The 13,787-nt window shown below is 41.2% G+C and overlaps 1 protein-coding gene across 2 annotated transcripts in view; it reads left to right on the forward strand.

The window, feature by feature from the left end:
- The window catches only part of LOC146974350 (roundabout homolog 2-like), a 75,829-nt gene that overhangs the window by 42,241 nt on the left and 19,801 nt on the right, over positions 1 to 13,787 (forward strand). Inside the window, exons 4-12 of one of the 2 annotated variants that reach the window (XM_085797548.1) lie at positions 45 to 165; positions 313 to 451; positions 2,762 to 2,898; positions 4,597 to 4,608; positions 5,148 to 5,272; positions 6,130 to 6,301; positions 10,063 to 10,268; positions 13,413 to 13,494; positions 13,609 to 13,774. In XM_085797548.1, coding sequence (XP_085653674.1) covers positions 45 to 165; positions 313 to 451; positions 2,762 to 2,898; positions 4,597 to 4,608; positions 5,148 to 5,272; positions 6,130 to 6,301; positions 10,063 to 10,268; positions 13,413 to 13,494; positions 13,609 to 13,774 — 1,160 coding nt within the window. The remainder of the gene's footprint in view (positions 1 to 44; positions 166 to 312; positions 452 to 2,761; positions 2,899 to 4,596; positions 4,609 to 5,147; positions 5,273 to 6,129; positions 6,302 to 10,062; positions 10,269 to 13,412; positions 13,495 to 13,608; positions 13,775 to 13,787) is intronic. The other variant, XM_085797549.1, reaches the window with a different exon arrangement.

Genomic DNA, 13,787 nt, shown 5'->3' on the forward strand with positions numbered 1-13,787 from the left:
TCTAATTGAGCTGGTTGGCTCTAATTACATGCATATGCCGTCAGGTACGTGGAGGAAAGCTGACCATCTCGAATACCAAGAAGAGCGATGCAGGGATTTATGTGTGTGTGGCGGTCAACATGGTCGGGGAGAGAGAGAGTGAAAAAGCTCAGTTCTCAGTGTTTGGTAAGAAGACATGAACTCTTTGCCTGTGTCAGAAACTAATAGAGCATGACTTTTTCATAGTTACATACAGTACTGCCCACTAACACACTCTGTGCAACATTTGAAAGTATATTTAGCACCCATCTTATGTATACTGCCCACATCCAGAAAGACCAGTTTTTGTGCAGCGGCCTGTGAACCAGGTGGTCTTAGTTGATGAGAGCGTGGAGTTCAGGTGTCAGGTCCATGGTGACCCCCCGCCTACGGTGCGCTGGAAGAAGGAGGATGTGGAGATTCCCCGTGGCAGGTGAGGAATGTGTGTGAATGTGTGCTGTGCCTATATCTGTGTGTATGTGTTTGTCTCCATCTGTGCATATTAATACAGTGAAAGCGAAAGTGGATAAATGGTCAGGGAGAGCCAGCGAGGCACTAAGGTACTAAAGGATCCAGAGATATGTTTAATATAAAGCACTCCAATACATCAGCCCTGCAGGGATCAGGAACTGCGTGATGTTTGATGATGAAGGGTCCAGTTGGTTGGCAGGGTGATGATTCAGTTCTGTGGTCATTTCTAAGGCCAGTTTATAGTGCTGCGTGTACCCATACCGTAGACATGTGATAATTGCTTTCTAACCCCATTAGAACACTTAGTTTTAAATCATTATCAGTCCACCATGTGGGTTTTTACAGTCTTAATAGTTAAGGCTCAGCAGGTGAGACTTTTAAATGCCGCATGTCTCATTATGCATGAATGGCCATCAATTCAAACCTTTTAATTCAATGCTTTTGTTTAGGTTTTGAATAGCAATTTCTTTGTGATGTTTGAAATCTAAAGATTAAAATGACAAACTATGTTCATTGTCAGTGCATAACTTACAGTATGTTAACTCCCCCATCATTATTAAATGTTCTTACACTTGATTTAGATGATGTAAAAATGAAAATAAAATGAAATAAAGCGTTATTATAAAACCTAAGTGGCCTCTTTGTTTGGCACACATCAAGGGAGATGACATATTCCTGTGGGTTAATGTGTTAAAATAAAAATAAACCTGGGTACCTAACTGTGAAAAACCTAGTCAAGATGCATAACTCGATGGAATGATAAACCAGACTTATTATATACCATATTATATATTGAAGTTCTTGGAGATTGTTTTAATTACTTTGGAACTTGAATTGCTATCAGGTAAACCAAATATATCAAGTGTGTCAACTGAACAGAGAAGCTGTGATGCTGGTGAGTCATCTCTCTCACATTAGTCTTCAGCTGTGAAAAGCGAAGCTGAAAAATGTCACCTCAAAAAGAGACACATTTATTTATGCTACCACGAGTTTAACAAACACCTGTGACAAGCCATTACTGCTCTAAGGATGGAGTACGGCTCCTTCTCAGATGTGTCAACATTGTAGGATAAATTGCGATGTAGATTATAGTAACTGTCTGTGTCTGTCTGTCTGTCTGTCTGTCTGGTGCCCCCTACCTTAGTGCCCCTTGACTCCAGAAACATGTCCTACTTTTCAGACCTGCCTCGCCTCACTTCCCTCTTTCCACTTCTTTCATTCTTTTCCTAAACCCGTCAGTCTCCTGGGGAAGACTGTATCTGGGTCAGAGATGTGCTGTGAATGGAGTCCGCACCAGACTCCGGACAGACCCCACAAACCCCCGTCGATATTCTGCCCACACCCTTTGGAACATCTATTTCAAATGTGACTTTTTCTCACCCCTTGTGCCATTTCTCTGCCTGACTTGTCTTCCATCTCTGGATCAGTATGGCTGGCTAGACAATTTCACAGGATCTCTCAAACCAAAAGGGACCCCAGAGAGGGAGAGCCCGACTCCTTGCTCCTCCTATGCTCATACTGTTTGTAGCCCCTCTGAGGCACTTATCTAAACTCTGGTAGCTGAGATGTTCCTCTCAATATAACTGCACCACTGCTGCATTACAGTACGCTGCACTGGTGGATACACACTGATGCATGGAACATCTCTATGAATAAGTCATTCCTTACTGCTTGGCTCATTCATCAAATTCAGTTTGTCAGACTGTGCCACTCCCTTACTCTCAGAGTGTTTGTCCTCCCCTCCTCCCCTCCTGTCTCCGTCTACCCTTCCTTTTGCTTGCTCTTATATACACACACACACAAACACACATTCAAACACATTCACACATGCACATATAGCATTGCATAGTGCACAGCCCGCACCACAGTGGGTGGCTCGTCTTTATAAATATTGAAATAGTGGAACAGTCAGGGTTCCAGCTGAAAGCACCTTTCATTTTGCCATGCCTTCATCTCAGCATAATTGCTCCCCTTTTTCTGCCTCCGTAGCACAGTGTGTGCAGCAGAGAGTCTTAATTGCCTTAGAAAGTCTGTCTTCGTTCTATCAAAAATGACACAACCTTTATAAAAGCACAGAAAAAAAAACACATCACACAAGTTTACACACCCTTGATTTAATTCCAGTGTTTATTATAGGCATTTCCTTGATCAAAATATATAAATATATATTTGAAAAGAAAAACGTTTATCAAATGTGAATTTTAATCCACACATAATTGTTTTTGATCATTTTGCCTGACTTAATGTCACTCCACTTCCTCTTTGTTGCCAGGTATGACATCAGATATGAAAAAGAAGACTTCCTCCTGAAGATTAAAAAAGCATCCGTCAGTGATCAGGGAACCTTCACCTGTCTGGCGGAGAACCGTGTGGGTAAAGTGGAGGCCTCTGCCTACCTGACTATCAGAGGTGGGTAACTGCTCGTGGATTCACTTGTGGTAAAGCTCATAACCCATCCCTGATATTTTTTTGTATCTCCCAAAGCAGGCCGCAGGACAATCAGTCCTTTATTGCCCACTTTACGAGTGTTATTGCCCCCCTGCTGAAAGGCTGGGCCTGGCCTCAGCTTTTCTTTCATATATATCGGGCTGATGTAGTTGATTGCCCTAGATCTCCAGCTAGGCCCCAGATATGAACAATCTAACCAGCTTTAAGTGAACTGTTATGACCTCTCCTGGGGGTCTTATTCTCCCTGCAGCCCACTCACTTCATATTTACACCATATCAATGGGAGGAAGCTATTTCATATCAAAGGTTCATATTATAAAAATCAAATAAATGTTCCGCTCTGCCTTCTGCTCTGTATGTTCTCATCATAACCGTCATATAAAACATTTTCATGTAACTTAAGTAACACTTGGAACCAACCAGTAACGCATTCTTAACATACAGTATGAATAAATGTTTCATACATCACCATGCATACTGTACATCATAGATCTCACGACATTAACTGTTCATTCTGTCTTTATTATAATGAAATTTTTATACTTGTTCCTATTGTTCATGCATGAGCTATCTCATATGTTGGAAAAAACCCAGAAGATTTGTGTTGGAGTCAAAGCACATTTTGAGTTATAGCCAGGGCTGTTATTGTATGTGTGTAAAATATTCTAAGAATTGTATAGTGCTAACACAGTATTTAAAAAAAAAAATATATATATATATATAAATGATAAAGGCTATGTCCACACTACTACCTTTTATTTTTAAAACACATCACTTTTTCTACATTTACACCACCACTACTCCAGAGTTTTCAAATGCCTAGACTTTTGGAAATGCTGCTGGCCCCATTTTAGTTTGAAAACTCCAGACTCGTGTTGGAGTCTGGATTGGCAAAAGTGGAGAGCTATGGGAACGATGATGTAAACACCCCTGTTCGCTCTCCGATTCTTGTCACAACAGCCTCAACTACCAGTAGTGAATGAAATACAGACAACAAAGTGCAAGCGTTACTGACCTTGTTGTCTTTGCTAGCATCTGTTGTGCTGTTCGCAGTAACTAATTAACTGCAGAATCTGCTTCCTGCTTACAGTACATGCCCGGTGTACATGAATGGTGATTTACAGTATACTATGTGTGGTTTCAGGTGCGTTAGTAAGGACACTCAGTCTGGATGCAGATTGTTTTCAGAGTCTTATAAAGACAGCTTAGCAGTGTGAACTTAGCCAAAGGAAAGCAATTGGCCTTAACCAAAATATATCACGTTACATATTAGTGTTGTTGTGATGTGTTGAGACAGGACATGTGACATGAGTCATGACATATAATGGGCAGCCAGGTGTAAGGCACTTGATACACAAACAGATCTGTGTGAATGTGTTGTTTTTATGACATGAGTCAAGCTGCTCCGTGGCTTTTGGCATCGTTTCCCTCCTCCCTATTGCCAAGGTGCTATTTCCTTGTGGCCCATGAACTCACCTCCTTTGGTGACTTGAGCATTTACCCTCCTCCCCCTTGAAACTTCATGGATGGAAACCCAACTCCATCTCATTCATTTCTGATTTTCATTCTTTTCTTTTTCTGTCCCTCTATTCTACTCCTCTGCTCTCCTTCTCTCTGTGTCGTGTGTTAATCTCACCCACACCATTGTTGTGTCACCAGCTCGCCCCGTTGGTAAGTAAGAGCTGATCCCATTGTGCATGCGTTGACTCTCTTTCTGTTTAAGATCACACATACAGTATGCATGTACTGTTGTGGCATTCCACGAACACATTCATCAAACTAATATTGGACATGCATATCTACATTGTTACGATCGATCAACCCCTGACTTCCCCTGGCAGTCTTTAGTAGCAGCAGTGGATTTACCACCTCACTTTTTTTTTTTTTCGTTTCCAAATGGGGGTCCAAATATGGATGATACGCCTTAGAGGAAAAACTTGAATTGAGGACATCAAGGCACCCTGCTAATTAGCTAGTATCATTCATTCTGATGTTGTGGCAGCTGAATGAATGGCTTGTGTGACTGGCATAATCAAGAAATAGCTCTATAACAAATGACTAAAACCTAATGCATGAATCTTTTAGCTTGCAGCTGGACCTTCATGTCCAGAGTGTTTTTAAAAGCAGTCCTGCTACAGTATAATACACACTTAGAGCTCTGTGCCAATGTGTTGTTATTGTGTTATTGTTTATTTTACCTTTAACCTCAGAGGCGCCCCAGTTTGTGGTGCGACCCCGGGACCAGATTGTGGCTCAAGGACGAACAGCTACCTTTCCCTGCGAGACCAGGGGGAAACCTCAGCCCACTGTCTTCTGGCAACGGGAGGGCAGCCAGGTGAGGATACTGATTCAGGCAAATATACTTGTGTATGTGTGTATGTCTATGAGGATTTGTTCATGCCGAGGAGTTATTAATCAAAAAATATAAAGCATTTCTCAGATGTGAATTCAGCAGGCACATCAAACGTAAAATATGTAAAATAGAATAATGGCCAAGGAGCTGACTAAAAGGATCAAAGCAGGGGACCGCAGGATATAGTTCTGTCCCACATATAGATGAAGTGGTCATTCATCATCAATCGACGCCAGTCTGACCAGCCAAATCACTTAGCAAGAAACAATGTCATGTGCTGCATTAGAGTCATTAGACATAATGAAAGCAGGCTAATGTCCTTTGCTGCCCATCAGCTTGTCTGCTTGGGGTGCAGAAATGAGAGAGAACGCTGATGCCTCAATTTCATGACCATGACTGCAGGTTATCACAGCACAGATTATCACTCTGGGGGTAAACTGCCATTCAGGCTTAGTAGGAAAGAGACATTGACCCACTTTTCTAACCGAATTGCACATAATTGTCAGAATATGTAAGCGTGTTGAAGGCATGTCTTGAACACAATGGTGTGTTTTTTTTTTCCAAAGTCATTTATATTGGTCAAAGATGTAACATAAAATACAATTACCTCAGTTTGCCCCCATCAAGATAATCGTTATAGCAATCAACAGTTCATTCGGTAAAATAATTCCTGACAACACATTGGAGAGGGCAGCTATGAAATTCTCACATTCATATGGGAAATATGCATGTTAATAAAAATGAAAAATGAAATAAAAATAACCGGTCTCTGAAGTCAAGATTCCAAATTCAATCCCACTCAATCACTCAACAGTACTTTCCACTTTTACCCTCTGTAGGATCTTCTGTTTCCCAACCAGCCGATACAGGGTGAAAGCCGAGTGTCTGTGTCCCTGAACGGAGAGTTGACGATTTCATCTGTGCAGCGCTCTGATGCAGGATATTATATCTGCCAGGCTCTCACTGTAGCAGGCAGCATCATGGCCAAGGCACAGCTTGAAGTAGCAGACGGTAAGGCTGGACAAATACACTTAAAAATATAAAATCAATAATGTGAGATATTAAAATATAAAAAAACTACCTTTTTTAGATGATGTCATAACATCATCAATATTACTTGGTATCAGTTATGTGCCAACATTTTTTATACTCAGATTCTATTGTAACACCCTGTTAGGTACATTGTACATCACAGTGGTGAATACACATAGTGTACAGTCAAAACAATATTGCATGATTGCACGGCTCAGTACATATCTTGCCAGAATGACGCCATTTTTTCATAATTTGGGCAGATTTCTCTAAACAGCTAAAAACGGCAAACACTACAGCTTTTTGTATAAACTTTGGTCTGCAGCAGACTTGATTTGTAGATGATACTAAAAAGTTATATTGTGAGATTCTTTAGAGCAGCACTCTTTCTGTTTTTCACTTAACATTCAGACATGTTTGAAGCATAAAACATATTTTTCACTTAGCTGCTTGAAGTCACATTGTTTGGGCAATGTTCAAACTGGGTCAGCGAAAACATGCATTATATTTTAAAAGCCCTGTCAATGGAATTCTGTATTTGATGTTGGTGCATTTTTTTATATTGTGTTTATTTATATTGTGTTTTAGAATCATCTAAAAAACACACAGGCATAAGCTTGTTGCATTATCCAGACCTAATAAAACATTCAATACCAGTATATCACAGGTTATTTATCTACCCACACGTTTAAAGCTGAAGATGCATCTGTATGTTCTAAAAGCCAGTCACCCACAGTCATCCTTTTTATTATCACCTCACTGTGGCAAATGTGAATGGTCTGAAAAGACTGAAACTGTATAGAATAAAGCTGTCTCCTTGATGGAGAGACACTTTGCACTTTTTCTTTTTTTTTGACAAAGCTTTAATGTCAGCATTAAGTGCTGAGCCACTGCCAGCTGGGAGCTGTTTATGCACTTCTTTCCATTTGTTTCTTGGCTTTTTCTCCCACACATTATTAAATTAACATCTGTTGAAGTGTTTTTTTGGAGAGGAAATGACTTCTGTTCTGTCACTCAGAGGAGACGGATCAATATCCAAATGTTTGGTGTAGAGCACAGGGGATGGGGGAATGCCTGTGATTGATGGCTATAAACAAAGATGAATAGGGATTTGTGTAGTGGAGTTTTGGATGCTTGAACATCGCTTCACATTGGGGTGACATGAAGAAAACCTTGGAGGGTGCAGATATTGATGTGCTCCACTCTTGCCATTGGGCGTGTGACAAACAAGTTTATTAATCATCCAATTAGACTTAAAGCAATGGCACTTTATCAGCTGAAAGACTGGCTCTGATAAAAGTCAGGTTTCAACCCAGATAGCGTCAACATTATGTGTTTTTAAATATATTTCAAGAGGAAAAAATAGCAGTCAACACCATGACTATATATTTCCACCTGCAGAGAGTCCAATAAAAACTGATTGAGTCCGACAGGATTTCATATAACCATATAACCTAAGAAACCACTCCTGTCATCTTGTGGTGGTGGGGGATGTGTTAAAATAACTCCAAACCCTTGGCAGTAAAGAGAAGGAGTTTGCATAAGGAGAACCACTCACACCGTATCAACTACTGCTACTTGCAAGCTAAAAAAAAACAAAAATAAGATAAACAAGTGAAAGATGCTGACTCTCTGTGATGTTTCCTCATCTTGATGCGAGCTGCTCCTTGAGCGGGGCTTAAGACCTGATCCAGAATTTCTCACTGATGAAGTGAGCAAAGATGTGCTTCCAGTGCCAGCTTTTGATTTATTTCCCTTTTTATGTGGGGAGGAAATCATGTTAAACAAAATGTTAATCACAGCAGAATATTTTTCTTTACACAGTTTAAAACATGTCTTGACAGGAACTTGAAGATGAAAGATTAATCTTTATGCAGTTCTAACCAGGAGTTGTGCACTCCAAATGCTCTAGCAAGCACATGAGCTGAGAAAACTTGTGTGTGAGGACTGAAACAAAGTCGTTGTATTCAGCCATGTGTTGCTGAAAGTCGCTGGAGATTTCTGGGCATACTCGCAGACGGATGAGATACCGCAGAAGTGGTCTGACAATTTTCTGTGGATGTGAAACTGGGTCACTGTTAGAACCCATTGTAACTGCAGTGAATCCAAGATGACCACTGCCGCTGCTTTCCAAGCTGCACATATTTCAAAGCCATATTTCAAGCCCACAGGGGGTGAGTTTTTGATACTAGATAGATTTTGGGTGAGCTTGAACCTGTCTGACCTATTCCTGTAGACACTGAGGATACCTGGAGGCTAATGGTGGCTACTGCTGTGATGCTTGATCAAAGAGTACCAACCAGAACCCTGACAGTTACCTCTCAACTCTAGCTTAGAGCCATGGTGCGGTGGTATTTGCAGGAATTGGTGATCTTTCTATGTTAACTCATCTAATTAATAATACAATCTAATAATAATCTAATAATACAAAATAACCATTCACTCGGTAGCATGCATGCAGTTAGTAGCTGGATCCTTTTACCTGAAAATCTGTAAAACAGTTCAGTTTATTTGGCCGCCTGGGTAGCTATAGGTCATGAGAAGTGACAAACAATCTCCAAAACAACATTTTATTATTGCCTTTGTCACTAAAGCTGGAGAGCATGATTGCATTTTTTACCAGACTTCCACTAAATCAGGAACAGCAATATAGTGTTGGTGTTTGCTCTCCTGTCAGTTGGGAGAATGATTGCTTGCTGTGCAGTAGATGTTTTCCTGAAAATGCTATACCACACTGTCTATAATAAGTGTGGAGACCTACAGTACATTATATTAAAAAAATGGCAAGCCATTTCTAACAGTCATATGTCAGGTTCCATTATTAGATGCTTCTCAACGACATAATGTGCAGCAAATAATGTTTATTTCGCCACATGTATGCAAACAATTCTCTTCCTATAAAAATAGAGGATCACATTTGGCTCCCCTCACTGTACTCTTTGCTTCACCAAGTTGTACCTGATTTTGCTCCCATTGTGCCGGTGTTGCTGTGTTCCTCATTGTGCTGAAGGAGGTGTGATGGAAGATAAGGCAGGAGGAACCTGCTGTAAACACTTGTGCGAATGGAGACAGACCTGATAACAGTGGAGAGCAGCAGTGAGGAAATTGAAAGCGGGGGGCTGGTTACAAGGCCTAGAGAGAGATTCAGCACTCGAGAAATTACTATTGCAGAGTGCAGAGGCTGTTTTCTGGGCGATATAACATGCTTTAAAAAGCTTTAAAAGAGATGTATTGTTGTCCTGGTTGGCATGCTAATTCAGAGTTTAGTTTAGTGTATGGGAGGTGGAGGGGGGGGGGGTCTGGGTGGGTGAGAGATGCCAAGAGGGAGGAGGTGCAGCCCTGAGTCAGAGTAGTGAGAGAGGACAGGCATGAATGTGTTGAGAGGTGTTATAAAGAAGGTATGGTAATTAGCACCATGGGTGAAGCGTCGTTAATCCTCACCTAGTAATTAAAGCTCAAAGGTGTGATGCAGTGCCATGAGCGCACTGCCCTGCTGTGGAAAAGGCTCACTAAACAGTCACTTCCTCTCACAACAAATCCATCAGATTGAACTCTAACATATTGGGCCTGCAATCACTAATGCAATTACTGCAATCACAAATTAACACCTTGTGATAAGGTCATGTTTTTTTCTGTTTCTTTTTGTTATCTTTTTTTTTTTGCCAAGATCATGACATCAAAATTACACTATTAAGAATGTATTCAAATGATAACACCGGTTCCTTGATTATTATCCTTAGCGCTGAAGGACCGCCCACCACCCATCATCCGGCAGGGTCCATCCAACCAAACACAGGCATTAGGAGGTGTGACCCTACTCAGGTGTCAGGCATCTGGGGAGCCAGAGCCCACGGTCTCCTGGAGAAAGAATGGAGCCAGTCTGCTCGGGAAGGACCCGCGGTTTTCTCTGCTTGACCATGGAAGCCTTCAGATCCAGAATACAAGGGTGGGTTCACAGAGAGATGCATATACGAAGCATGCAGGGATCATGCACGTAACATTAGGTGGCACAGTGAACCACCATTCAAAGATAATTCTGCCTTGTTATGATTTATTTTCACAGTTTTTAGCCTTATTTTGTAGCAAATATGACATCATCATAGTTAGCATACTCTTGCTGGGACCTGGGAACATGACACCATTGCAGTCAGACAAACAACCAGGTGTCAAACAAGCCCGCATGTTTTAAACATGTATGTTCACACTCTCATTAGATCTTATTTTTAAACAAGCATCTGTGTTCTCAGATCTAGGCATTTAACTGGAGCGGTGGATGGTGAGTGCACTCTCATTATTACCAATAGCAATTGTGCCCATTGGTAATATTAGTAGAAAATTTACACCATCCAATACTGAAATAAACCAGAATGATTATTTGACTAACTGATCTCGAGTTAAGCTATAGCCAATGCAACAAAATATGAATTATGAAATGACATTTGAAAGAACTTTTTAAACCAAACTGGAAATCAGATCAGTTGAATCTCCTGTAGATGTACACCAGTAAATAATCATACTGTTCACCCATTTCACATTATGCAAGTTATACATGTAGTGCCATGTACATTTACTTCTACTTAAGGCTCCTCATTCTACTGTATGTCTGTGTTTGATTACTCTCCTTTCAACGCACTGTCAATAGACAGGTGGATGCCTTGTCTGTAAAGATGGAACCACATTTATTGTTATTGTACACTCAGTGCACATGTACAAACACAAACATTCAAACACACATGTCCAGGGGTCAAGTTTTTTGTTGTACATCTTGCCCTTCCATTGCATGCAGACGAGGAAAGCAAAATCCTTTCGTCTGGTGACTGATGTCTGCTGAATGTAATTCAAATGGACAAGTGCAGTCAGGTTGCCTTTTAAAAGATGAATAGTGAGTATTGACTTTTATAAGTCGTTAAATGCTGCAATTTAGTCTGAATCTCTGCGGCAGCAGTTAGAGTCAAGGACTCAAGGACAGGGACCAGTAAGCAGAGTTTAAAGGGGGTAATATAATGGAGGAACTGCAATATACAGTGTCCTGTCACAGTGTCAAAGTGCTCTCTCTTTCTCTGTCACCCGCTCTCTAGAGACATAGCACAGTTGTGAGTGACTCCTGAGGCACTGCCAATATGAAATAGATGGTCATATCTCTTATTTCCTGCGTCAGCACTGATGATGATAATGTTGATGGCTCCGGTTATGGGGTGGGGTGGGCTGACTATTATTGGAAGAAATCAATTAAGAAAATTAATGTAAGCTCTTACTGGGCTCTTTGTTTTTCATTGGCTGGTGTTAGAATTTCCTCTCATCCACTCTCGGGCTGTTCTCAAGCCAAATGCAGGCCAGTGGAGGTTAATGCATTTTTACTGTACTACTAGCTGTGAACCTCTTCAAAAGCCCGGACTGACGTAAGAGCTTGTAGAAACCACCTGGGATCAGAGTTACAAAGGCTATTGGATTCAGTCAAACACAGTAATAGACCGCCTCTTGAAAGGAGTATTAGTAGTATTATTTGGTTCAGTAGAGACAATCTTTATAGGCCAGATTCGCTGAAGCAGAATCACCTCTTTGTTTTAACAGTTATACTTTAGTTCTTCAGATTCTGCAGATAGTCAGAAATGCTATACTAGTGTAGTACAAATAGCAACTCAAGTTTATTGGTTCAAAACTTTTTTAAAGATAAATCAAAATAAACAAAATCATATTTAGTATTTTGTGGAAAATCTTTTGTAGCCATTGACTGCCTGAGGTCTTTGACCCATGCACATCAGCAGACTATCTATCCTCATGATGCTCCTCCAGGCCGTCACTGCGCCCACTTTCAGCTCATGCTTGTTGTGGGGTCTCTCTGCTTTGAGTTTGATCTTCAGCAAGTGGAATTCAGCTCAAGGACGCTCGAGGCTATTCAAGTCTTTAGTCAAACATATTCCACCTACTTCTCCATGAAAACCTCTCTGGCTGCCACGACCGCATGTTTAGGATCGTTGTCCTGCTGAATGATGAAATGCGATGCAATGAGTTTTGATGTTTTTGGCTGAATCTGAGCACAGACTGCTCCCATACACCTCTGCATTAATTCTGCGGCTTCCGTCAACTTGTCAAATCGTCAATAAATTTCCACCGTGCCAGCGCCGGTTACAGCCACACTAGTCCAAGCCAAAACAGAGCCAGCACCATGCTTGACATGCTTGACAGATGAGGTGGTGGCTTTAGGTCATGAGCTCTGCCTTTTCTCCAAACACTTGGCACTTTCCATCATTTTGACAGAGGTTGATTTTTGTTGCATCACTCCATGGAACTTTCTTACAGTTTGTTTGTTTTTTAGGCTGTTTCTTGTGAACCGGAGTGTGGCCTTTCTGTTTTCGAAGGGCTTAACAGGGGTGTTGCATCTTGTGGTGAATCCTCTGAGGTTATGGCCATAAAGTCTTCTCTTAATCATTAACAAGGAAACATGTGCAGCTACATCCTGCAGAGCATTACTGGCTTGTTGTGCAAAAGGGCTTTTTCTCCACTGTGCAAAGGATTTTCTGCTCATCCCCCCCAAAAAACCTGTGTTCTCCAGTCTAGCAGGTCACTGCCGCTTTAGTTTTCTACTGTAGCTTTTTACAATATGCCCAACTACCTCTGATATGTCTGTGATAGATTGTTGTTTTTTTTGTTTTTTTTGCCTCGTTATTATCTTCCTCTCTTGCATGGTCACTTCATTATTCCTCATATTGACAGATAACTCCACCTCTATCTAATTGGCAAGTCCTTACTCCTCATCAACAATACACAGCTGACCAAGAAACATTTAGCAACCAATTGCTTTTCGACACTTGCAGTTCCACCACTGTGTGGGCTAAAGGGCAATACTGCACACACAGTTCTTTTAAGTGTCAACCTAAACCTTCTCAAATTAAAGCTGAAGCGTGACATTTTAATTTAGTATCCATTATTTTATCTCATGTTGAATGTGCTGAAGCAATAAGCCCCGAAGAATACAGATAATAGTGTAAGCTGTTCATGTTAACTGTTATAGTGAAGATCACACTTGAGTTTTGAAGTTGGCATAGTGTGTTTGAATGTTAATGATGGTGACTTAATCTGTCTCACATAGATGTCTGACTCTGGGTTGTACACGTGTGTGGCCACCAGCTCCAGTGGAGAGACCTCATGGAGTGCCTTCTTGGATGTCAGAGGTCTGCTTCAATACAAATAATCAAAAAAAAAATTAACACAATGCTTTTTTTTTAATCACAACATTTGCTTTTGAGGGTATTTATTTTGTCTCTCTACATTTCTTCCTTTCTCAGACTCCACTGACCTCGTAGACTTCATGTCTCACAATGCGACGGCCCTCCCAGGGCCGCCCTCCAAGCCAGAGGTCACTGATGTTACCAAGAGCAGTATCTCGTTGTCATGGGAACCCGGGCCAGAGGCAGGCTCCCCGGTGTCCTCCTATGTCATTGAGGCCTTTGGGTATGTCTGTGAC

The sequence above is a fragment of the Trachurus japonicus genome, chromosome 14, assembly GCF_045865225.1.
Source record: "Trachurus japonicus isolate A0001 chromosome 14, Traja_1.0".
In the NCBI taxonomy this organism is placed as follows: Eukaryota; Metazoa; Chordata; class Actinopteri; order Carangiformes; family Carangidae; genus Trachurus; species Trachurus japonicus.